At 40.0% G+C, this 26241-nt stretch overlaps 1 protein-coding gene across 23 annotated transcripts in view; it reads right to left on the bottom strand.

Annotated features, from left to right (window-relative positions):
• Positions 1-26241, bottom strand: part of LOC101042315 (microtubule actin crosslinking factor 1) — a 393287-nt gene that overhangs the window by 164782 nt on the left and 202264 nt on the right. For all 23 annotated transcript variants that reach the window (XM_074380572.1, XM_074380574.1, XM_074380570.1 and 20 more), the window contains 13 exons: positions 24434-24588; positions 19188-19314; positions 18456-18639; positions 17896-18065; positions 11834-12012; positions 10938-11076; positions 10089-10282; positions 8907-9069; positions 7800-7883; positions 4084-4191; positions 3788-3886; positions 2482-2634; positions 1486-1574 (listed from right to left, as the gene is read on the bottom strand). In XM_074380572.1, coding sequence (XP_074236673.1) covers positions 1486-1574; positions 2482-2634; positions 3788-3886; positions 4084-4191; positions 7800-7883; positions 8907-9069; positions 10089-10282; positions 10938-11076; positions 11834-12012; positions 17896-18065; positions 18456-18639; positions 19188-19314; positions 24434-24588 — 1844 coding nt within the window. The remainder of the gene's footprint in view (positions 1-1485; positions 1575-2481; positions 2635-3787; positions 3887-4083; positions 4192-7799; positions 7884-8906; positions 9070-10088; positions 10283-10937; positions 11077-11833; positions 12013-17895; positions 18066-18455; positions 18640-19187; positions 19315-24433; positions 24589-26241) is intronic.

The raw sequence follows: 26241 nt of genomic DNA, 5'->3' as shown, positions 1-26241 counted from the left end.
TGCGATCTTGGCTCACTGTAACCTTTGCCTTCCAGGTTCAAGTGGTTCCTGCCTCAGCCTCCTGAGTAGCTAGGATTACAGGCTCCCACCACTACACCCAGCTAATTTTTGTAATTTTAGTAGAGACAGGGTTTCACCATGTTGTCCAGGCTGGTCTCAAACTCCTGATCTCAGGTAATTCACCTGCCTCAGCCTCCCAAAGTGCTGGGATTACAGGTGTGAGCCACTGTGCCCGGCCAGCACCATCCTTTCAACAAACCTCTCTGCCTATTTCAAAGAGAAAATACAGACCACTGGGTACTAATTCTCTTACTTTTTGGCTTCAGTCTTGACAAATATACCTCTAAACATACCTTTCTTAATCTCCTTTCCCTTATACCTCAGAAAAAAAGCTGTTCCAATTTCCTGTTTAAGGTTGTACTTTCTAACCATCAGTGGGTTTCATCCTCTTCCATGTCCACTGGGACCTTTTTGTAATTATCTCCTCCCATTTGTCACTGAGACTTAGTCCAAAACATAGTTAAGTCCCCTGTATCTTTTAAGAAAACAAAGCCTCTTGACATATATTCCATTTTTAAATACTGACTCTATTGTCTCTTTCCTCTCCTATGGCCTGGCTTCTTGAAAGGGCAGTTCTGATTCACCTTGCTTGCCTCCAGTGTGCTCCTCACCATACGAAATCTGACCCCATTACCAAAGGCACCGAAGACTTCTAACTTGCCAAATGTAGCAGATACTTCTCAACTTTTCTTTTTCCTTTTTTTTTTTAAAGATATATTTTTATTTATTTTAAATTGAGACAGCATTCTACCATGTTGGCCAGTCTGGTCTTGAACTCCTGACCTCGTGATCTGCCTGCCTTGGCCTCTCAAAGTGCTGGGATTATAGATGCGAGCCACCACACCCGGCCAACTTTTCTTGACTTCTGAACTTCTCTCCTTTTTTTCGGAACTCTGTTCTCTCTTGGGTTGTGAGTTATCATTCATAATTTTCCTTTTCTTTAACAGAGGCTTCCTTAACAGGCCGAGAAACCCCGAAAAGCCCTTTTGAGTAATTTACCTTAATGGTTTCTAACACACTGATAATTCAAATCTCTGTCACTTTATGTGATGATTTCATGTGTAACCAAACCCATAGATTCATTATCCTTAATATCTCTTGAATATTAGTCTCTTCGTCTCCATTCCTAGTCATTTCTTGCCTACATTGTCAGAACAGCCTCTTAACAGGCCTCTCAGCCTCTATTCTTACCACATGTCAATCCTTTATAGCATTGTTCTAGCAACCTTTATAAGCAAAACACAATCATGTTTAAAATCCCTTCCCATAGCCAACAAATTAAATGCAAACTCCTCAGTATGAACTAGAGTCCCCCATAATCTGGCTGCCCTGAATTTTCCAGTCTGAAATCTCATTATGACCCTACGTTTTAGCCTGATACAACAGGTGCCCCAGATGTGCCATAATCTCTCATTTAATACTCACTTATGACCATGCTTGGCCAAGAATATCTGCGATGTTTTAATAGCTTCAGACACTTGTTCTCTCTTGGTTGTCAGCTCTTCTGCCAGAACCTACATGGTAGAAATAAAGAGAAAAGGCTTCAAAAACCAATAATTAAGAGTAAAAAATTATTATTATTATTATTATTATTTTTTTGAGACGGAGTTTCACTCTTGTTACCCAGGCTGGAGTGCAATGGCGCGATCTCGGCTCACTGCAATCTCCGCCTCCTGGGTTCAGGCAATTCTCCTGCCTCAACCTCCTGAGTAGCTGGGATTACAGGCATGCGCCACCATGCCCAGCTAATGTTTTGTATTTTTAGTAGAGACGGGGTTTCCCCATGTTGACCAGGATGGTCTCGATCTCTTGACCTTGTGATCCACCCGCCTCGGCCTCCCAAAGTGCTGGGATTACAGGCTTGAGCCACCGCACCTGGCAAAATTATTATTTTTTTAATCCTAGAGAAAATATGCAGCTCAGGTGAAATTATTGAGCTACAGCTGAAAAAAAAGGTACAAGTACAAACAAGATGGGTTAAGTTTCTTTTTTTTTTTTTTTGAGACGGAGTTTCGCTCTTGTTACCCAGGCTGGAGTGCGATGGCGCGATCTCGGCTCACCGCAACCTCCGCCTCCTGGGTTCAGGCAATTCTCCTGCCTCAGCCTCCTGAGTAGCTGGGATTACAGGCACGTGCCACCATGCCCAGCTAATTTTTTGTATTTTTAGTAGAGACGGGGTTTCACCATGTTGACCAGGATGGTCTCGATCTCTCGACCTTGTGATCCACCCGCCTCGGCCTCCCAAAGTGCCGGGATTACAGGCTTGAGCCACCGCGCCCGGCCGGGTTAAGTTTCTTTAAGTTAACATTACTCAGGTAACAATCACTTCTGGAATGGCCCACATGTGACTTCTACTATTCCACCTAATGTATTATCACATATTATTCTACCCAGGTAAACAGAGATGGGCCTTCTTCTCACCTGCTGTTCCAAAATAGCTTTTTCAATGTCTGTTGATTCTTTGGTCTGGGATGAGGTAGCTTTTCCTTGTGTATTCCTCGCTAGGGTAGACACCCAGCCCAAAAGTTCTTTAACCTTTTCCACATGTTCTTGTTTCTCCTCTTCTACCACTTTCTAGAATAGAAACAGAAAACTAATATTCTAGCAATGTATTTTATTAGGCTGGCATGACTTCACATTTTCTCAAATGAAGTCTTCCTAAAAACAGACATAAAAGTTACCTAAATAAGTAGGCTGTGAAAATAATCCCAGGTATAATTTAGCCAGCCTACAGTATTGCTCACAGGTGGTTGTGAGCTAAATTTGTTATACCTAGGTTTAATATCTTTCTAAAAAAATACAAACAAACCACTGTTTTACATATAATAGGTACTCAATAATTATTTAAAAATTAAAAAAAAACTCTTCACATATAGCATCTTGATTCATTTTCATAATTTTTAGATTTACAGGTGAATCTATAAGAGGAGAAGAGACTGAAGCTGGCTGATATTATATAGGTATGGATATGTCTTGCTAATTTAAAAGGCAAAAGGTGGTATGGTTAATGTTTTAACAGCTTTTCTTTTATAAGAGAGGTTGAATATGCAGAAACTTATTTTACAAAGATAGATTTTTACAATCACAAAAATATGACATGCTCATTACAAATTCAAATGAGTCTAAAATACATGTCACTTAATCTTATTTTCCCATAAATTTGATATAGATACCTATAAACTTGTTTCTATGCCATATTATGTCTTTGTAGTACAGAGTTTTGTTTTTAATAAAGTCATAATTATACATAGTATCCTAATTTCCTTGTCTCCCAAATGATATATATTATATAATAATTTATTTATATATTACATATATAACTTTTTGCTGGCTTAAACTTTTATTTTTGTGGGTATATAGGTATATATATTTATGGGATACATGGGATATTTTGGGCTTTTTTGAGACAGCCTATTGCCCAGGCTGGAGTAGAGAGGCACAATCATGGGTCACTGCAGCCTCACCTTCCCAGACCCAAGTGATCCTTCCACCTTAGCCTCCCAAGTAACTGGGACCACAGGCATGTGCCACCATGCCCAGCTAATTTTTAAAATTTTTTGTAAAGAGGGGATTTCTCTATGTCACCCAGGGGGAACTCAAAGTCCTAGGCTCAAGTGATCCTCCCACCTCAGCCTCCTGAGTGCCAGAGACAATAGGCACACATTACCGTGCTGGCTAAGATGTTTTACTATACTTTCAACCCGATTTTGGACCCAATTTTCCTCACCTCCTCCTCCTCCAGACGCCGGAGAGCATCACTGATATATTTCACATGCTGAGTTGTTAAAGTCACCAATGCCGTGTAGCGAGTCCTTAAGTCCATGAACTATGGTTCAAAAGCACAATTTAAATAAATCATCTGCCAGAAATGAAATTTAAACAGTTGAAAATAAGAGGAAATGTTCATGGAGTGACATGTTCAATAGAAAAGTGAGCCCTAAATCAAAATGTAAGGTCCAGGCAAATGAATCTTTCCTTAAAGGAAGACAGTGATTGGTGTATTTCCTTCCCCCAACCTTTCACCTCTTGAGTGATGGCATCCGAAGAGGAAAGCATGCGACGGCGCTTGCCAGGGGATTTCTGTTGTGATTCCACAAAGGCCTTGTATGTCATCAGTTGCAGTTCATAGTCCTAAGAAAGGACGAAATTTCGCTAGTTACTAAGGGTTTTACAGTTCATATATATCATTTAATAAATCATAGCTTTCTATTGCTGGAAGTGTTGTGTTGACTATTCAGGCTGGAGGCTAGCAAACTCATACTATCTCTGTCATTATAAGTGAAAGCAGCCATAGGCAATATATAGATGAAAGAGTATGGCTGATGGAATAAAACTTTACTTAATGAACACTGAAAACTGAAGCTCATAAAATTTTCACATCATAAAATATTATTCTTTTGATTTTCTTTTCAACCTTTTCTCATGAGCCATACAAAAACAGGTGTGTGGGTCAAGTTTGCTGATGCCTTAGTTGCAGTCTGACCAACCCTTTCATCTCATCTGTGGGGAAAGTGAAATCCAGAAAGGCGATGTGAATTTCCCTAATAACTGAGTGGGTAAGTAACACAGTCAGGATTAGAATCTTAAGTCTTCTAATCCCTACACCAGTGTTCTCATTTTACCATACTATTCTGCCACTTCCTCTTCAATACTGAAAGTTCTGCCCTAGTCCACCCTCTTCATCTCGCACATGAAGTAGCCTTATGAGTGCAGTAGCCTCTTATATACTTTCACTGCTTCTAGTCTCATCTTGATTTATTCTCTATTGTTCCAACAGAATACTTCTTCTAAAACCCAAAGATGATCACATCATTTTTCTGCTTAAAAGCTTTCAATGACCTAGAACAGAGCTTTTCAAACATCAACATACATACAAATTATCTGGGGATCTCATTAAAATGCAGAATCTTGATTAAGCAGGTCTGAGATTCTACATTTCTAATGAGCTCTCAGGTGATATTGATGCTATTGGTTTAAAAACAACACTTTGAGAAGCAAGAATAGAAGACAAAGCCGAAACAATGAAACAAGGCCTGTCATGAGTTGGCCCCAATCTCACCACTCATTTTCCATAGTCACTGCTCCTCATTGTGCTTTCTAGCTATATCAGAATACTCTCTATTTCCTCATATAATCATGTATTTTCATTTGTCTCTGCCTGGGATTATGCAATTCCTTTGCCTAAAACGTCCTTCTGCTGTCTACTTAAAAAATTTCTGGGTAGAAGGAAAACAAGGAATTAATTTGTGAAGGAACCCATAAAAAATAATAGTGGTAACAACATTAAAATAATTATTTATTTATTTATTTATTTATTTTAAAGACAGAGTTTCGCTCGTTACCCAGGCTGGAGTGCAATGGCGCGATCTCGGCTCACCGCAACCTCCGCCTCCTGGGTTCAGGCAATTCTCCTGAATTCTCCTGCCTCAGCCTCCTGAGTAGCTGGGATTACAGGCACGCGCCACCATGCCCAGCTAATTTTTTGTATTTTTTTTTTTTTTTTTAAGTAGAGACAGGGTTTCACCATGTTGACCAGGATGGTCTCGATCTCTTGACCTTGTGATCCACCCGCTTCAGCCTCCCAGAGTGCTGGGATTACAGGAGTGAGCCACCATGCCTGGCCCTAAATACTTATAATCAAAGCAACTGCTACCACTTACTGAGTGTACTTTAAGTTTGAGGCATGGTCCTATGTATACATTATCTCATTTAATCTTTATAATCACTCAGTGAGGTATTTTTGTTCTCATTTTATAGTTTTAGTAAAAGAAACATAGGCTATGTGCGTACTCAAAGTAAGCCTGGAAAATGGTGAAGGATTTGAACTCAATTCTTTCTGACAGTGTGTGTTCTGTTATTAAAGAAATGCCTTCATTCAAAAAGTACTTGTTAAGCATCTTCTATCTACTTGCCATTGAGTGCTAACACACATATTGAGAAACAAGTCAGGAAAAACTTTGCTCTCTTGAAACTTATATTCTAGTGAGAGTCACTGAATAAACAAATAAATACATAATATTTATTTATTTATTTATTTATTTATTTATTTATTTGACAGAGCCTTGCTCTATCGCCAGGTTGGAGTGCAGTGGAACAAACCCGACTCACTGCAACTTCTGTTTTCTGGTTTCAAGTAATTCTTCTGCCTCAGTCTCCTGAGTAGCTAGGACTACAGGCATGCACCACCACACCCGGCTAATTTTTTTGTATTTTTAGTAGGGACAGGGTTTCACCATGTTGGCCAGGATGGTCTCGATCTTTTGACCCAGCTCACTGCAACTTCTGTTTTCTGGTTTCAAGTAATTTTCCTGCCTCAGGCTCCTGAGTAGCTGGGACTACAGGCATGCACCACCACACCCGGCTAATTTTTTTGTATTTTTAGTAGGGACAGGGTTTCACTATGTTGGCCAGGATGTTCCTGATCTCTTGACTTCATGATCTGCCTGCCTCAGCCTCCCAAAGTGCAAGGATTACAGGTATGAGCCACTATGCCTGGCCTCAAGTTATTTTTTTCCTTTTTATGGAGACAGAGAGTTGCTCCGTTGCCCAGGCTGGAGTGTAGTGACACAATCAAGGCTCACTGTAGCCTCAATCTCCCAGGCTCAAGCGATCCTCTCACCTCAGCCTCTTGAGGAGCTGAGACTACAGGTGCACACCACTACACCCAGCTAATTTTTAAAACTTTCTGTAGAGATCGGATCTTGATATGTTGCCCAGGCTGGTCTCAAACTTGTGGGCTCAAATAACCCTCTTGCCTTGGCCTTCTAAGGTGCGGGGATTACAGGTATAAGCCACTGCACCTGGCCTCAAGTCATTTTTCTTTAAAGATGTTCTAAGAGAAATAGGGGAGAGATAAATCATTCGTGGCCTTATAAACCATGTAAGGATTTACAATTTTATTATGACTATGATATGAAGGCTTTGGACAGTTTTGAGTAAAAGAGTGACATGATCTTATTTACCATGATTTCATCTATTCTAAGGTACACATTTTCTCCACATTTCAGTCTTTCAAATTGGAATATATCTTAGAATCAACAGCATGTCACATAATTGGCAGAGTTTCTTTTTCCTCTTCTTGGTAGGCAGAAAATTATGGTGTAGCTGGTAATCAATGGAGTCTAAGGTTCAATGACATGCAACATGTTCTAAAAAGGCGATTTTGGCTACTGTGTGGGAAAATAGCCTGTGGGGGCCACCGCAGAAGTAAGAGACCAGCTCAGAGGGTTCTGTAGTAGTCTAAAGAAGATTCTTCACTTAGATATAAACTATGGAAATAAAAGGGAGATACTGAGAGGTAGTAAGATTTGGGAAATATTTGACAAAGCCAACAAAGTATGATATAAAGCTTAAGGCAAAGAGAAGAGTTTAGGATGACTCTTGGGTTTTTTTGCCTCAGCAACTAGGAAAAAATGGCAATACTATTTCCTAGATAGGAAAGACAAGTGAGAAGCATATTTAAGAAGAAAATGCAAACATTCTGCTTTTGCCACGTTAAGTTGAAAATGCCTACGGTTACGCAAATGGAGACTCCTCAAATCACAGCCAACATCTGCCACTTCTCCAAGCATCCCCAAACATGGGGTTGTGGGAAACACACGTCTGCTTAACTGAAGGATCAGGCCAGCATCTAGCATGAGAGCTCTGCTTAATTTGTTCAGAAACAGAACCTACAGTGAAGATGCAGGTTTCCTAAGCTAGGGATGATTCATGTTCTTTTTGGGATGTGGTAAAGTTACCTTTACAATAGTAGAGTACTGCTGGGAAAATTTTTGACATTGATCCAGTTTTGTCTGATTTCTCTCAATTTCTGCAAATAGATCCTAGAAAGCAAAATATCACATTATTGTTGTCATTACCACCACTGAAATAGCTCAACATTTACTACATTCTAAGGCAGTAGTTTTCAAACGTTAGCTGCATCAGAACTGCTAGAAAGGGTGGTTAAAGCACATACTGCCGGGCCTCACCTCCAGAGTTTCTGGTTCAGTGGCTTTGGGATCACAAATTTGCACTTTTCTGTCTTTTTAATCTTTTGTAGAGACAAGCTCTCTCTTCTTTGATCAGGCTGTTCTCAAACTCCTGTCCTCAAGTGATCCCTCTGCCTTGGCCTCTCAAAGTGCTGGAATTACAGGCATGAGCCACTGTACCCATTCCAAGAACTTGCATTTCTAACATGTCCCCAGGTGATACTGATGCTGCTAGACTGAGGTCCACACTTTGAGAACCACTATTCTAAGTATTTTACATATTTTACTTCAGTAATCCTAGCAACAATAATCTTATAAGGTAGGTTAAATAAATAACAAACGATGTCCATTTTATTGATAAGGAAGTAGAACACTGAGAGGCTAAGCAATTTCTTCAAAGGTTTATAGCAGATAAGTGAGCCAGGATTGGAATCCAGGCAATACAATTCCAGAACTCATACTCTTAATCATAATGATAAACAAAACAAAACAAAACAAAGCAAAATGTCAACAAAAAATGCTTAAAATGAACCATTTTCTTCTACGTACAGCTTTCTCTTGGTTTTCAAAACTCCATATCTAATCCTAGTAAAATAAAATGTAATATAAAGAAACAAAATAAAGATAATTTGAATCTGTCCATCTAGCGGTTTTAATACAATTACAGAAACTCACAACTGTAGGTACCTTATAGGCTCTCTAGTCTAAATACAAAACCAGTATCTTGGGACCATCCTGTTCAAACCACTCTAAGAAAAGGGAACTTGGAGTATCTTCCATTTGGAGGAACCTTTAATTGCTAGTACATCATTTTCTTTTATGATAAAGAAAATTTAAATTTCTAACTCTTCCCACCAGAGCTACTGCCACACTCACTGTCTGCTGGCTGAGCTGCTCTGAAAGCACTCTGCTATCCTCTGCCTGGCCTGGCTTCATCATTTCCTGCTGAGTGGTGGTTTCCTCAATCCATTTGATGAGCGTTCCATGGCAGGCTCGGTAATCTCCCAGGACTTCCTGGATTCCTTCTAGCTCAGATTGGCTAGAAGAACAAAGGGAAACTGCTATCAGATACCTTGGTACAAATACAATAAAGTAAATGAGGCAATTCCCTCTTTAACCCATGCATCCAGTTGGGCCTGACCACAAATCATCCATCTTTACCTGTGGGGAACAGTGATGCAAGGATGAGTGAGACCTATGCATGTACCAGTGCCCAATGGTCAAAAAAGTGACTAGAAACCAGTTGTGCCCTGCTAGCCCTGGAGGCTGCCTTGTGGCCTCCCACAATAATCCTTGTCAAATTTTTTACCTAGGTTGCCAAGAATTACCAGAGTGACCAATAAGGTAGTACTGGCTGTACAGTTCTAGTCCCTGATGACAGAGTACCTGTCAGTATACCACAGCTATGATCTATAAATCACTATAATTTCTCAGGGCAGAGAGGGGAGAGAAGTGAAAAATAGTGGTTATTTCCTATTATTTCCAGTAAGTCATATCATTTCTCTTAATCTAACCAGCTTTGTGATACTACTTCGATTAGAATGAAAACTTATCTGAGTTATTAAGCTTCTCTCCCTACGTGTTTCCCTAACCAGCTTAGCCTCCAAAAGGTGCAGTTTCTGTCTTTCCTATTTATATTTGTCATTAGAAGCAGGATCTCTAGTAACAGAGACGAAAAGTTACTGAATTAGCAAATGAGATCAAAGCAAGAAATTCTATAAAGCCCCATTATAAAAAATGGCTCATATTTGGATGCAAAACTAATAAAACAAGAACTACAATATCTTGAGAAAAGATCACCAGATGACCTTTCAAGTCTGTATTCCAGAAAGCCATTGTCATCAATGGCTTAACTAGAAAAGACCTGGGACACAGGAGAAACATTATATCGCACCTTTCTGACTCACTTACCTTGTCCAGAATTTATGTGGTTTTAAAATTTCCACCCCTCCCTAACCATTTCTACCTTTAAATATAAATGTACAGATATAACTCTGTTTTTGTTTTAGACCTAGTCCTTGAACTCTAATAGGAAAAAAAGGTGAGGCCACCACTAACCGAATCTCGAGCTGGGCAATGACTCGGTGCCAACGTTCCTGCAGCTGGGAGCCTTTTTCCTGATAGCGCTCCAAATCCAGGTTTCGCTCTGATGTCAGACGACTCATCTGTTCTGCCACTGCCTTGGCCTTGGCAATTTCCTCATCCAAGACTGAAAACACTGAATTCTTGTCCTTCACATCACTAAGCCAGTGCTATGGAAATGTAAGTACAGAAACAGGTTGTGTATTTTCCATGCTAAAAAGGAGCCAGACTAAGGTAGGAAACAAGGACGCTGTCTACAGCTAATTCCACATTGTATCTGTGATTGTGCCGTGGAATGTTTGTACCAGGACTGCCTACACAGGTCATGATCTCTGCTTTCTTGATACACACTGGGATGCCAAGGGCAGGTTTCAGTTTCTCTATAGAGAAACATGCAGAGAACTTGTGTTTGAAACCTGGCTTCACCACTTATAACCTATAAAACCATGATAAGTCATTTAGCCAGACTAAATGTTGGCTTTCTCATCTGTAAAAGGAGATAAAATCTCTTCCTGTCCACCTCACAGGGTGGCTTGTGAGAATCAAGTTAGATAACAGCAAAGTGCTTTATAAACTTATGGCACAACCACTGACTATATCCAATTAAGCCATGATTTTATGGAGGTGAAAACGGAAAAAATAAATAGAAAAACATAGTCCTTTCTCTTCCCTTTCTAGCTAGACACAGTTCTCGGTCCCTTCTTTGAATATTATATTCTGCCTCATTCAAATGCAAATGTCATGCCATCCAAAAATGCATTTCTCTGCTAACCCAAAGCAATGACTATGTTAAGTCATCCTCCTAAGAAACGCAGAGCAACTCACCCTTAATGTCGACCGATGGGCCTCCAGAGCTGAGACGTCTGCTGGTACTGCTTCTTCTTGACTGAGCTTAATCTCATAACCTTTGACTAAGAGTTCAGCATCCTGTATGCTACGTACTATAACATCAATTGTCTTTAACCTATGGTGACAAATTCACATTCCTTCATTAATACATGAATTTTGGAAGCAGGGTTATATACCTGGAGTGCTATAGAGAGGTTCATAAAACATAATGACCAAAATAAATACCACCATTTTTAGATGTTGACAGGGCTACAAGTAAACATGGGTTCTGTGCTGCCAATTTAAACCAATTCAAAATATAGTTCTAAGTGGCACAGGAACATGCACACATGTGGTGGACTCATGGAGGAAAGGCATGAAGCCAGAAATCCACTTCATACTATGAAGAGTTTAAGATGTGCTACTCTTCAAAGTCATGGGTATATAGGATGGGTGGAGAGAGGGAAGAACGGGAAGAACTTCAAAGTCTAATACCTAGTTTAATTAAAAACTTTCTCCTTATTCTTAAGTTTCTCATCCTTTCTCTTCCTGTCATTAAGTATTATTTTCAGAAATATTTAACCAAACAGAAGTGAGGTAAGTCATAATCCTAACACTGCAAATTAACTCCCCATCCATATCACTGGCATTTTCTTCATTGCAGCCCAAATGAACCTATTTCATGTTACTAGGAACTAAAGCCAAGATGTCTCATTATCAGCATAATCTTCAAGTACTATCTTGAACACTTCAAGATCTATAATCAAATACTATCCTGAACACTCTTCAAGATCTATAATCTCTCTGTATTATTCATGAAACACTCTAAACCTTTCTCTTTCTTATTCCAATGGAAAATATTGCCTTTGGACCCAAAATCTCAGCTCACTCACTTATTCAGATAGACAGTGGAGAGACCATAGACATGGTCCATCTTCTCCACCAGCAGATTCAGTTCTGAGCGCAGAGTGGGGACACTTGAACTAGATGGAGACTGATGGAGAAAGCTGTCACACTTCATAGAAACTGCATCCACGTCTGACCTCAGTTGCTGTAAATCCTTCTGGGTGTGCTGCCAGGAACAAGACACATATAAAGAGTGAGACAGGATTGAACAAAAAATGTAGAAAGAAGTCTTCATTTTTAATAGCTAAATATTGGAAACCACTTAAATGCCCATATATAGGAGGCTGGTTGAATAAACTGTGAGCCATACAATGGAGGATTATGCAGCTATAAATGAAATGAGAAAGATTTCTGGGAATTCAGTAGTTTCAAGATATATTTTTAAGTAGAAAAAGCTAAGTCAATAGAGTACCTATAGCATGTTATATTTTGTATATAAAAGAAGGGAAAATGGGAAAATATATGCATATATGTTTGTGCAAAGAGACAGACAGAAAGGATAAAAAGAAACTAATGAGATGATGATAATGGAAATGAAAGGATCAAAGGAAGCAAATGGGACAAAAGGATTAGCTAGAGGGGAATACAGTTCTTTTTGTGTAGATTTGACTTTTAGAACCATGTTAACGTTTTACATTCAAATAAATAAATAAGGAAAGTTGAGGGGTGGATCTGAAATGGAACACAAATACAGTTAAGCCTAACTGTATTTCAGATAAATAACATAATCACACTGAAGGGAAAGAAGAGGTAAGAACACACAAGTAATTTTTGAACATAGTATTCAAACTATACATATACTTTTAGGCTAAAGACATAAGAAGCTATAAATAAACGTTGAACTCTAGTTTGGTAGGTTTGTTTATTGCAGTGAGTTAACAATTCTGAAACTACTATCTGTAAATGCTAGGACTGAACAGTAAATAAATATATTCTTGATAAAGTAAAGCAGGTTTTTCAGTCTTGGGAAAAGGGGTTAAAAATATGGAAAGAGGCTAGAATAAGCCCTGTGCTATGGGTTGGGAACTGGATAAAGACAAATATATATGAATTCATGGGGGTGTGTGTGTGAGAGAGAGAAAGATTGAGAGACAGAGAAAGAGAAATTGAGAGAGACATATATCAATAAAAATATTGACCTATATGGCTATAAACTCACATACATGTTTATGTGTGTATATGTGACGTGTATGTATGTGCATATATATGTTTTGCTTTTTGTCTTTTTTTTTTTTTTTTAAGATGGGGTTTCACCATGATGGCCAGGCTGGTCTTGAACTCCTGACCTCAGGTGATCGACCCATCTCGGCCTCCCAAAGTGTTAGGATTACAGGAGTGAGTCACCACACCCAGCATTTTTTTTTTTTTTTTTTTTTTTTTTTTGCAAGATGGAGTTTCACTCTTGTTGCCCAGGCTGGAGTGCAATGGGATGCTCTGGGTTCACTGCAACATCCGCCTCCTGGGTTCAAGTGATGCTCCTGCCTCAGTTTCTGGAGTAGCTGGGATTACAGGCATGTGCCGCCACCACGCCCAGATAATTTCTGTATTATTAGTAGAGACGAGGTTTTATCATGTTGGCCAGGTTGGTCTCGAACTCCTAACCTCAGGTGATCCATCTGCCTCGGCCTCCCAAAGTGCTGGGATTAAAGGCATGAGCCACTGAGCTTGGCCTATGTTTTCAAACTCTTGACTGCTAAGTGGGCCTATAAACAATGATACCCCAACAACGATGAGTATATTTGGCACCCAGATCTTAGTTTCTAAATAATATTCTCTACCCAAAAGAATCAGATCTCCTTGGAGAAACAGCTGATTTCCAGGGTTGAGACTGGAAAGAGCAAGATGAAGCTGGAAGATCTTGTTTTGTCAGAGAGAAGAGAATTTGGTTGGACATAGTAGTCCATGCCTGTAAACCCAGCACTTTGAGAGGCTGAGACAGGAGGACTGCTGGAAGCCAGGAGTTGGAGAACAGCCTGGGTAATATAGAGAGACCTCATCTCTATTTAAAAAGAGAGAGAGACAGAGACACACACACACAGAGAGAGAGAGAGAGAGAGAGAGAGAGAGAGGCCAGGCATAGTGGCTCACGCGTGTAATCCCAGCATTTTGGGAGGCCAAGGTGGGTGGATCATGAGGTCAGGAGCTTGAGACCATCCTGGCTAACACAGGGAAACCCCATCTCTACTAAAAATACAAAAAAAATTAGCTGCATGTGGTGGCATGAGCCTGTAGTCCCAGCTACTCAGGAGGGTGAGGCAGGAGAATTGCTTGAACCCATGAGGTGGAGGTTGCAGTGAGCCAAGATCACGTCATTGCACTCCAGCCTGGGTGACACAGCGAGGCTCCGTTTTAAAAAAAAAGGAGAAAAAGAACTCAAAAAATGATGGGGACATGTTAAAAGGACAAAAAAACCTAGCTTGAAAGGGCTTCCATTAGCTAACTTTGGAACATTTTGAGCAACAAAATAATAATAACAGTGACAGTAACAAATTCCACCACTGAATAAAATAAAAATCTGTGAGTATATATTGACATAAATAAATAATGAAAGAAGAAAGCAAGGGAAGGAGGGAAGAAAAAACGGAGGGAGTGAGGGAAGGAGACAAACTATAGAAAAGGAAACAAGGTTGGTTTTTCCTTTTCCATAGAATGTAAACTTTTTTAATGTACAGAATGACAGAATTAGAAAAGCAACTTTTGGCAACTATGATACTAATAATTGATTCAGTTAAGAATTAACAATGGATGCTAAAACTAGTTGGTGAAAATTTGATGAAACATAGAGGATATTTACCGCTGGGTGCGGTGGCTCACACCTGTAATCCCAGCACTTTGGGAGGCTAAGGTGGGCAGATCACGAGGTAAGGAGATCGAGACCATCCTGGCCAACATGGTGAAACCCCGTCTCTACTAAAATACAAAAAGTTAACCGGGCATTGTGGCATGTGCCTGTAATCCCAACTACGTGGGAGGTAGAGGCAGGGGAATCACTTGAACTGGGAGGCAGAAGTTGCAGGGAGCCAAGATCACGAGATCACGAGATCATGTCACTGCACTCCAGCCTGACAACAGAGGAAGACTCTGTCTCAAAACAAACAAACAAAAAGGCTATTTACATAGTCTCCGGTATCTCCCCATAAGATACTTAGTAATAACAAAGAAAAAATAGCAACCAGAGATCAAAATTAACATCTCCAGTAATGGGACAAATCAATGTCACATCCCTCCTTATATGACACACTAATGTACCAACGACACAGTATTACTTCTGCAGAATTCCTGCCAAATTTGTAAGACCTAACACTAAGCAGAAAGAAGCCTCAGATAGCCACAAACAGAAGGACAAAATATTCTACATTTATTCTACAAAATAAATGGCCTGCACTCATAAAAAATGTTAAGGTCATGAAAGATGCTGGAAAGTTGAGAAACTGTTTCAAGTTACAGATATCAGAAGATACATAGCAACCAAATGCAATATGTAATCCTGGACTGAATCTTGGACCCGCCTTCTTGGAGTTGCTAGGGATGGAGGTTAGGAGGATATAAAGGGCATTATTTGGTCAACTGATGAAATTTTAATGACGTGTGAGCTTGGATAACAGTATTACATCAATATTTGTTTGTTTGTTTTTGAGACAGAGGTTTCCTCTGTCGCCCAGGCTGGAGTGCAGTTTTGTTACCTTGGCTCACTGCAACCTCCACCTCCCAGTTTCAAGCGATTCTCATATCTCAGTCACTTGAATAGCTGGGATTACAGGCTTGTGCCAGGAAGCTTGGCTAGTTTTTGTATTTTTAGTGGAGATAGGGTTTTGCCAGGTTGGCCAGGCTGGTCTCGAGCTCCTGGGCTCAAGCAGTCTGCCCACATCAGCCTCCCAGAGTGCTAGGATTACAGACATGAGCCACCAAGCCTGACCAATATCAATGTTAATTTCCTGATGTTAATCATTGTTCCATGGTTATGTAAGAGGCTTTCCTTGTTTTATGAAAATGTACACTGAAGTATTTAAGAATAAAGGTGTGTCATGTCTGAAACTTACTCTCAAGATAATAAAGGAATATTATGATGTATAATATATAGAATAAAATGATAAAGCAAATGTATAAAAATGTTAACATGTGGGGGCTCTAGGTGAAAGGTATAAGAGAATAAAACATTTCTATCCGAAATTATTTCAAAATAAAGTTTTAAAAAGGAGAGGGGCTGGGTGTGGTGGCTCACACCTGTAATCCCAGCACTTTGGGAGGCCAAGGCAGGTGGATCACAAGGTCAGGAGTTCGAGACCAGCCTGGCCAATATGGCAAAACCCATCTCTACTAAAAATACAAAAATAAGCTGGGTGTAGTGGCACATGCCTGTAGTCCCAGCTACTCAGGAGGCTGAGGCAGGAGAATTGCTTGAATCCAGGAGGCAGAGGTTGCGGTGAGCCAAGATTGTGCCATTGCTCTCCAGCCTGGGCAACAAGAGTGAAACTCTGGTCTCAAAAACAAAAAGGAAAAGGTATTTTTAGATGTATGTATGTATATATGTATCTTGAGACGGGGTCTCACTCTTTCACTCAGGCTGGAGTGCAGTGGTGCTGTTAGAGCTCACTAAACCCTCAAACTCTTGGGTTCAAACAATTCTCCCACCTCAGCCTCAAGCATCCAGTTGACTTTTATTTCTTAGTGTATTCTATTTTTCAAGGATAAACAGATCTTGTATCACCCTATAAAAAAGTAAAAAGCTTCCACATGAGAATTCCAGGCGTCTATGATATGCCTCACATCACTCCCTCTCCACCAGTAAAAATCATACTTACCCTCTCGCTCTTCTCTTCAGGTTTGGGGAGAAAAAGTAAAGTTAGAAAAATCACTCCTCTTCATTTGCCATTCCTTTCCATCCCCTTTAAGCTCCCAGATCAAATTTAATAGGCTTCATAGAGTTCTCTCATACCATTGTAATTAGAAATACTCTAAATTCCTACAGCAATCTTTGCTTGAAATACACTAGTTACTATTTATGACATCTCTTATATCTTATACCGAAGTCTCTAATTCTAACTTAAACCTTTTATTCTTCTTTTACTACATTGTAAGCCAAAAAACAAGGACCTTGGCTTACTTTTCTTTGTATGCCTCAGGGGACTAAACAAGCAATAAATATTTGCTGCTTTTACTTCAAGAATACTACCCTATATTTTAATAGTATTTTACTTTTTCAGGAAGCTCACTGTATGTACTTTACCATTTAATTTTCAAAATAACCCTATAACAGGCATTATTACTTCCATTTTACAAGAAAGTAAACTAAGGATGAGAGTTCACTTGCTCAAAGTCAGAGAGAGCATATATCAGAGCCTATATTAAAATAAGAGTCATTCCTTTTATTTATTGGTTATATGGCAGAAGGTAACCAAGTCATTGAAATTAACACAGGGATAGAAGCAAGAGTGGCATCTCCAGTAAGCAGTCTCAAAATACATGGCCCAAATACACTGCTTAGAACAATTTACTAGTCTGTTTGCCTTCTCAACTCTGTAGGAAACTAATCAACATCCAGCAATACACATGGAGCTGAAATCACACTTCTCCATAGGTAAAAGACATTTATAGACTGCAGTGAAGAAATCCTGAGAAGCACTGTCGAGTCTATTGCCTCATTTCTTAGGTTCCATACTCTTTTTCTGTTGGTTTGTTTGTTTTGACACAGGGTCTCATTCTGTCATCCAGACTGGACTGCAATGGCATGATCTCAGCTCACCTCAACCTCCGCCTCCCAGGTTGAAGCGATTCTCTGGCCTCAGCTTCCTGAGTAGCTGGGATTACAGGCACCCGCCACCACACCCGACTAATTTTTGTAGTTTTAATAGAGATGGGGTTTCACCATGTTGAACAGGCTGTTCTCAAACTCCTGACCTCAAATGATCTACTCGCCTTGGCCTCCCAAAATGCTGGGATTAGAGGCATGAGCTACCATGCCTGACCAGGTTCCTTACTCTTTTGCCATCCAATTAACTCTGAAAGCATTCACTCCACAACTAGCACCCATATTGCTCTTAGAGCTTACCTCTTGCTCTGCAATCCTTAATGCATTGTCCTGCCGGGCATCTTTGTCAGTCCTAGAGCTCGCTAGAGACTGAATTCGTTTGATCACCCTCTGTTCATACTCCTCCAGGCGTAGCCGGATATTCTTCAACTCTGAAATGTACATTTTGGCCACAGTCTCCTCTTTATCCTCTGTGAATGAACAAACGCAAAAGACCAGTAAGCAAAAGACCAGTAAGCTCGACATCAGAGATAAGCAGACCTGATAGCCTACTGATAAAAACAAGAGAATCTTTTGTCTGATCCTACCTGATCCTAAATTTCACATATTGTATACTAATCTTTGAGAGTCTAAACATGTTACAGCCACAAGAAAACATGAACAACTGAAATATCAACAAACCTCTCCTTCCATGATCTGATTTTGAGAATTCATCTACAAGTTTTTCTCTATCTCAAGGTCTTAGCAACTCAATGGAAAAAGATGGTGATGTTACTTTCTCATTTATATGAAGGGTCTCATGGCAACCCCTTCAAGGCTCTCATTCCACTATTCTGTTTCCCTCTTCCCAGTGCACACACCATTCTCCATGGACGTCATCAGGTGCTGGAAGCGGGCTTTACAAGCTTCTACCTCCTCTTCCAAGCGCAAGCGATCAGCCACTGAGAACAGCACAGAGTCACGACTATCCTGCAGAAAGTCTTCAAAGTGGCCCTGAAGGTTCTTCATAATCTGATGGCACTCCCCTGGTGCTGAAGATCGAAGCTAGAAAGAAAAAGTCAGAAGAAATTGCAACAGAATAAAAATATAACACTTTCTCTTTTCCTCCATTTTACTGAAGTAACATATATACAAAACAGTGCACCAACCATATTTATAAACATGTTGACTTTTATAATTTAAATTCCTCCATTTAATGAGCATTCAGGTTAAGAAGCAGAACATTACCAGCACCCCAGAAGCACCCGACATGCCCCACTGGACATAATTCTTAATAGTTGTTCACAACTATTCACCTACTATATACTCTTATGCAAAAGACATGCTTGTCTTACAGAGTGAGTAAAATCCTGCAACCTTCTCCCACTGCTAAGAAGACCGAAGATGTTACTTATTCTAATTAGGAATTTCCTTTACCATTCAAATTGCTACTTCTAGTTTGTAAGCACCTCAGGTCTCTAACTCTAAAACAGTATACCTGAGTCCACTTTACTCCATTCGGCTGGAAAAACGTCTCACAGTAATAAAAAAAAAGCTCCTTTAAAAAAAATCTTGCCAACAGAATGCAAGCCTGGGGTAAAGTTTTCAATTACCTTTTCTAGGTTCCAGGTCTGTACAAGGTCAAGGTCTTTACGAAGATAGTTCCAAGAAATAAGGCTTTTGGTGTTAACATGTAGCTGGTGCCAAAGGGCCATCACCTTCTGGTAAGACTGTTCGATCCTAGAAATAACACAGAATCTGACTATTACCTTTGTAAGACTTGAACTCCATATTAGAGACCTTCTAAGGAAAAACGTGATTACCTTAGCAGAACTGAGCCTATGCTGAGCAGAGAAAGGGAACAAGACTAACATCCCAGGAATTTTTAAGAATTAAATAAATTGAGGCTGGGCGTGGTGGTTCACTGCTGTAATCTCAGAACTTTTGAAGGCCAAGGTGAGAGGACTACTTGAACTACAGGAGTTCAAGACCAGCCTAGGCGACATAGTGAGACCTCATGTCTATTAAAACATTAACAACAACAACAAAAACTACTTTCTTTTTTTTTTTTGAGAGGGAGTCTCACCCTGTTGCCCAGGCTGGAGTGCAATGGTGTAATCTCGGCTCACTGCAACCTTCACCTCCTGGGTTGAAGCGATTCTCTTGCCTCAGCTTCCCGAGTAGCTGGGCTTACAGGCCTGTGCCACCATGCCTGGCTAATTTTTTGTATTTTTAGTAGAGACAGGGTTTCACTGTGTTGGCCAGGATGGTCTCAAACTCCTGACCTCATGATCCACCCACCTCAGCCTCCCAAAGTGCTGGGATTACAAGTGTAAGCCACCATGCCTGGACTAAACTACATTTATTAATTGAGATCTTTGATTTGGATTTGCTATAGTATTATGCATATTATGTTAGCACATATTTAGTAATCTCATAAATGTTACCTGTGTATAATATGATGACTAAAAGTCAGAGAGAAGAAATAACCAAAGAGAGCAAATAATAGAGAAAGGTATAAACAATATCCCATTCAGAATTGTTGAAAAATAATTATATCAATGATTAAAAACTGATTTGCTGTGTTCCAAATATTTACGAAAATGCTAAAATGTTGAGAACTTAATAGCAGCTTAAGAAATTCCCCTGGTATATAAAAGAAATCTGCAGTATGAAGGGTTTGAGATATTTTTTCCAAGCATCTCATGTCTAATTCAATCTTGATTTCAAGAAGTCTTACAAACACACAAATACACAGACATACTCTCTCTTATACACGTAATATGTTACCTTGAATTTCTTCAATTTGAGAAAAAAATGTAAGATATAAAGAACAGGATAGAAAATTAGAAGCCAGGACATCAGTTAAATAAGAGGCATTAAACCCGTAAGTTTAATATCCCTTCTTTCCAAAAGCCCCAATAAAATTTCAGTAGAGTTGAAATTCAAAGTTCAGGAAATCCCAATGAAGAATAAAAATATAAAGATGCAAAACAAACAGAAAACAAACAAAAAACTAGAAAGTAAGAGAACAGTAGAACATCAGTTCAGGAGGTTCAACATTCAACAAATGGGAGTTCTTAAAAGCAAGAACTGAAAAAAAAGGAGAATAAATAATTAAAGAAATAATTCAAAAAAAATTTCCCCAGACTTGAAAGATGAGTTTCTAGTTTGTGTTTATTAGCATAATAAACGCAAAAAGACTCAAAGGTACAGCATCCCTTTCAAAGATTAGAGACAAAGAGAAGAGTTTAAACACTTCCAGAGAAAAAGGTTTCTTACAAAAAGGTAAAAGTATCAAACTCTTTCATATTACAATAGAGGTGAAGGATAAACAATTCTAAGCCTTTGTCAAAACCAATAGTACTGCTCATGACAAAAGGTGAGTTTTAATATATATAAACCTAAAAAAAAAAAGAGAGAAAATGAAAATGGCACTATATATCTAAACAAAAATCCTGAAAGCTAGAAAGCAATAGAGCAATGGTTTCAAAGTTCAGAGTACAAATAATTTCCAGGCTGGGCATTGTGGCTCACCCCTGTAATTCCAGCATTTTGGAAGGTTGAGGTGGGCAGACTACTTGAGGTCAGAAGTTTGAGACCAGTCTGGCCAACATGGTGAAACCATTTTCTACTAAAAATACAAAAATTAGGCTGGGGGCAGTGGCTCACGCCTATAATCTCAGCACTCTGGGAGGCCGAGGTGGTTGGATCACCTGAGGTTGGGAGGTAGGGTTAGAGTGTGCTAAAATTGTGCACGCCACTCCAGCTTAGGAACCACAGCGAGACTCCATCTCAAAAATAATAATAATAATTTCCAAAACAAATTATCTATCTTGCCAGTTAGAGAAGGAAGATGACAGACATTTTCAGAGATAAGAGGTGTCAAAAAATTTAACTCCTACTCAGTCTTTAGGGCAGTGGAGAGTGTAATCCACCAAACCAGGGAATACACTAATAAATAAGACTTGGAATCTAGGAATTAGTGGGTCCAGCATAGAAGAGAGGTGAAGTGACTCCACAGAGTGTAATAACACGGATGCAGTACTGAATCAGGCCTACAGAACTGGTCCAGACTTAAAAAATAAAAAAAGATAGAATGGGCCGGGCGCGGTGGCTCAAGCCTGTAATCCCAGCACTTTGGGAGGCCGAGGCGGGTGGATCACGAGGTCGAACGATCGAGACCATCCTGGTCAACATGGTGAAACCCCGTCTCTACTAAAAATACAAAACAACTAGCTGGGCATGGTGGCGCGTCCCTGTAATCCCAGCTACTTAGGAGGCTGAGGCAGGAGAATTGCCTGAGCCCAGGAGGCGGAGGTTGCGGTGAGCCGAGATCGCGCCATTGCACTCCAGCCTGGGTAACAAGAGCGAAACTCCGTCTCAAAAAAAAAAAAAAAAGATAGAATGGTCCAGAATAAATCTTTCCAAAAGAAAAATGAAAATTTCCTGTGGTATTTGGCCATACTGGGAAGCCTTTTACAGTAATGTAGCAGAGTTTGGGGACAACTAAGGAATCTAAAGAACAGAACAATTACCCACTCCAAGGAAACAAAAATGATATAAAAAAGTAAATAAGGCCGGGCCTGGTGGCTCACTCCTGTAATCCCAGCACTTTGGGAGGCTGAGGCAGGTGAATCACTTGAGGTCAGGAGTTCAAGACCAGCCTGACCAACATGGAGAAACCATCTCTACTAAAAATACAAAATTAGCCAGGCGTGGCATGCCTGTAATCCCAGCTACTCGGGAGGCTGAGGCGGGTGAATCACTTGAATAGGGGAGGCAGAGGTAGCAGTGACCCCAGATTGCATCTCTGCACTCCAGCCTGGGAGAGAGAGGGAGACTCCATTTCAAACAAACAAACAAACAAACAAGTAAATAATTTATTCATAAATATATTCACTCACCTACTCATTCATACTTTCAACAATAATTTATTGAATACCTACTATGTGCTGCTAGGAATGGTTCTAGGTGCTAAAGATACAGCAGCAAATAAAATGGACAAAAATCTCTAACAGGAGAGGATAAACAAATACATAATCTGTTAGGCAATATTAAGAGTTCTGAAGAAAAATAAAATGAGTAAAGAAGACACAGAGTGGTATGCAGTGAGTGGGTATGGTGGTCCATGAGGGTTCTAAGATAAACTGAATGAAGTGAGGGAGTGAATCGTGTAAATATCAGAAGCAAGCAGGAAGTGGAAAGGCCCTGAGGCAAGAATATGCTGTTTGTGTCTGAGAAACAGAGAAAAGACCAGAGTGACTGCAGCTAAGCAGGGAGAGTGGCAGAGGATGAGTTCAGAGAGGTAAGGCACAGTCACCTCACAATAGTCCCTAGAGTACAATGTGGCTCAGTTTTAAACAATGCATGTACTAATAAAACAAAAAATGCCAACTTAAACACAAACTGTGACATAACCACATTTGAAAGATGAAAGAAGTATATGCATGCATGTATATATAGAAAGCTAAATGCTAATTTCCTAGAGTAAAAAGTTAATAGATAATTTCTGAAGTTGAAAACAAACAAGGAAATAGCAGGAAAAAAATAATACTTGGAAATGTAGATTGATAAACCAGCAAAATCTACTAAAACAGCTTAAAACAGTTGACTCTGCAAAGTGGAACTATGGGACCAGCCAGGTAATAGCTAATTTTTATTACAATAAACTTTGTAGTATAACTCAACTTTCTAAAATGTGTGTGTGTGTATTTTTTTTGGGGGGGGCGGTAGGGGGAGACAGAGTCTCACTGTGTTGCCCAGGCTGGAGTGCAGTGCCGTGATCTCATCTCACTGCAACCTCCACCCCTGGGTTCAAGCAATTCTTCTACCTCAGCCTCCATAGTAGCTGGGACCACAGTTGTGCACCACCATGCAAAGCTAATTTTTTGTACTTTTAGTAGAGATGGAGTTTGAACATGTTACTCAGGCTGGTCTTGAACTCCTAACCTCAAGTAATCCAGTAGCCTCAGACTCTCAAAGTGCTAGAATCACAAGCAAGAACCATGGTGTCCAGCCTATATATAACATAAGCTGCCATTTTTATTAAAAAAATCAATCTTCCTTTTTTTGGAAATGGAGTCTCCCTCTTTCACCCAGGCTAGAATGCAGTGGCATGATCTGAGCTTGGCTCACTGCAACCTCTGTCTCCCAGGTTCAAGCAATTCTCCTGCCTCAACCTCCTGAGTAGCTGGAATTATAGGTACTTGCCATTATGCCCAACTAATTTTTTTTTTTTTGTTTTAGTAGGGATAGGATTTCACCATGTTGGCCAGGCTGGTCTTGAACTCCTGATCTCAAGTGATCTGCCTGTATGGCTTCCCAAAGTGCTGGGATTACAGGCGTTGAGCCACTGCGCCCGATCCAATCTTCCCCCTTTTTTTTTTTTTTTTTTTTTTTTGAGATGGAGTCTCACTCTGCCGTCCAGGCAGCTGGAGTGTAGTGGTGCAATCTCAGCTGACAGCAACCTCCACCTCCTGGGTTCATGTGATTCTCATGCCTCAGCCTCCTAAGAAGCTGGGACTATAGGCATGTGTCACTACGTCCAGCTAATTTTTGTATTTTTAGTAGAGACAGGGTTTTACTATGTTGGCCACGCTGGTAAAAAAAATCAATCTTGGGAGAGTAAACTATCTATAAGAGTTCACTGAATATACTCTAGCTTAACAAAAGTATTTATTGAAGATCTACTATGTGGCTGGCAGTAGTAGACTTGATATCTCCAGTGAGAAGTCTCTCCCTGGAGGAACTTTACAACTGTGTTCAAGAAGATCCACAAAGGCACACTTATCCCTCCATCAGTTCACTGAGGCCAACAGCAGAGGTGGCTGTACCAGTGGCAGCTGAGCCAAGTTACCTGCTGGCCATCTCAATGGCATCCTTATTGGGTGGGGGAATGAGGAAGCAGACTGATGGCACCATTGCCTCATTCCCTGTGGGGCTGATCACTTTCCATTTGGTCCGCTGAGAATTATCTTCTAGCACACATTCATCATTCTTGCAAATAGTAATCTGAAGAGATAAATTTACCAGTTATTGCTAATGGGTAAACCAACAACCCATCATTAATCTGGTGCCTCATTCCAAGGCTATCAAATCCTTAAGAAAAAAATCTGCTTAAGAAAAGATCTGCTATCACTTAGTGTGGGGTTCTGATTTTGCCAAAAGATAATAGGTATAAACATACAACACAGAAAAAATTGTGATGCCAAATAAATCAAGGAAACAAATGTGTATTAAATGCCTGTTACATGCCAAGTAACGAAGTGTATGAAAGTTATAAAGAGACTACAAAGACTCAAGAGCAAACTCAGCACAGAAATCTACCAGAGTAAAAATTAATGGAATATGAATAATCAAAACATTGTTTTTATGATTTTCCTCCCTTCCTATCATCCCACCCAAACCCCTGAAAATGTTTAAGCATTTTTGAATTATCATGTCTTTCTCTTGAGAGACAAGTGATCAAGAGTATTATCCCTAACTTATAAGCAGAAATATCAAGACACACAAAAGTACAGTCTCATTTTGAAATTTTAATTTTTTCCATTTTTAAATTCATTCATTCTTTTGTATAACACATATTTCTTGAGTGTCTACTATGTGCTAGGACACTGGAGATTAAAACAGTAGAATTGGCCAGGGAGAGCAGCTCACACCTATAATCCCAGGACTTCAGAAGGCTATGGTAGGCAGGCCACTTGAGCCCAGGAGTTTGAGACCAGCCTAAGCCACATAGCAAAACCTCATCTCTACAATAAATACAAAAATTAGGCAGGTATAGTAGTGCATGCCTATAGTCCCAATTACTCGGGAGGCTGAGGTGGGAGCATCACCTGAGTCCAGGGAGGTCAAGGCTACAGTGAGCCATGATAGTGCCACTGCACTCCAGCCTGGGCCACAGAGTGAGACCCTGTCACAAATTAATTAATTAATTAAAAGTACTGTGGTAAGCAGACAAACGTGGTATTTTCACATGTTCTGGTGATATATGTAGTTATAAAACTGTGTGACAAATGCAATTTACCAGGGAATAATGTAAAGGATATGACCCAGTCATGGCTAGAGAGGTAAAGACAGATTACTCAGGATTTTAAAGCCACATTAATCAGTTTAGGCTTTTTCCCAAGAGCAATGAGTAATTAATGACTTAAGGAGAGGATTGTTATTTAAATGGAAAAAAAAAAAACCCATGCCGGTGGTAGGATCCTTTGTGCACTAAATGAGGAGGCTGATACAATAATTCAAGTGAAAGAAACTTAGGCCTTTTTTTTTTTTTTTTTTTAACAGGGTTTCACTCCTGTCACCCAGGCTAGAGTGTGAATGGTGTGATCTTGGCTCACTGCAACTTCCACCTCCTGGGCTCAAGTGATTCTGCTGGCTCAACCCCCCCGAGTAGCTGGGACTACAGCTGCACATCACCGCACCTGGCTAATTTTTGTAGAGACGTGGGTTCACCATGTTGCCCAAGCTGGCCTTGAACTCCTGAGCTCAAGTGATCCATGCTCTTTGCCCAAAGTGCTGGGATTACAGGCATCAGCCATCACACCCAGCCTCTTATGCTCTTAGAGTGGTAGTAGCAGAGCTATTTACAAATTAGTACAAATTTGATGGTCTTACCAGCTGTGGAGGATAAGAGGGGTGGGGGAGTCAAGGATATCTCCC

The sequence above is a fragment of the Saimiri boliviensis genome, chromosome 11, assembly GCF_048565385.1.
Source record: "Saimiri boliviensis isolate mSaiBol1 chromosome 11, mSaiBol1.pri, whole genome shotgun sequence".
NCBI lineage: Eukaryota > Metazoa > Chordata > Mammalia > Primates > Cebidae > Saimiri > Saimiri boliviensis.
Note: the sequence above shows the minus strand (reverse complement) of the source record. Positions and strands in the feature narration are given on the sequence as shown.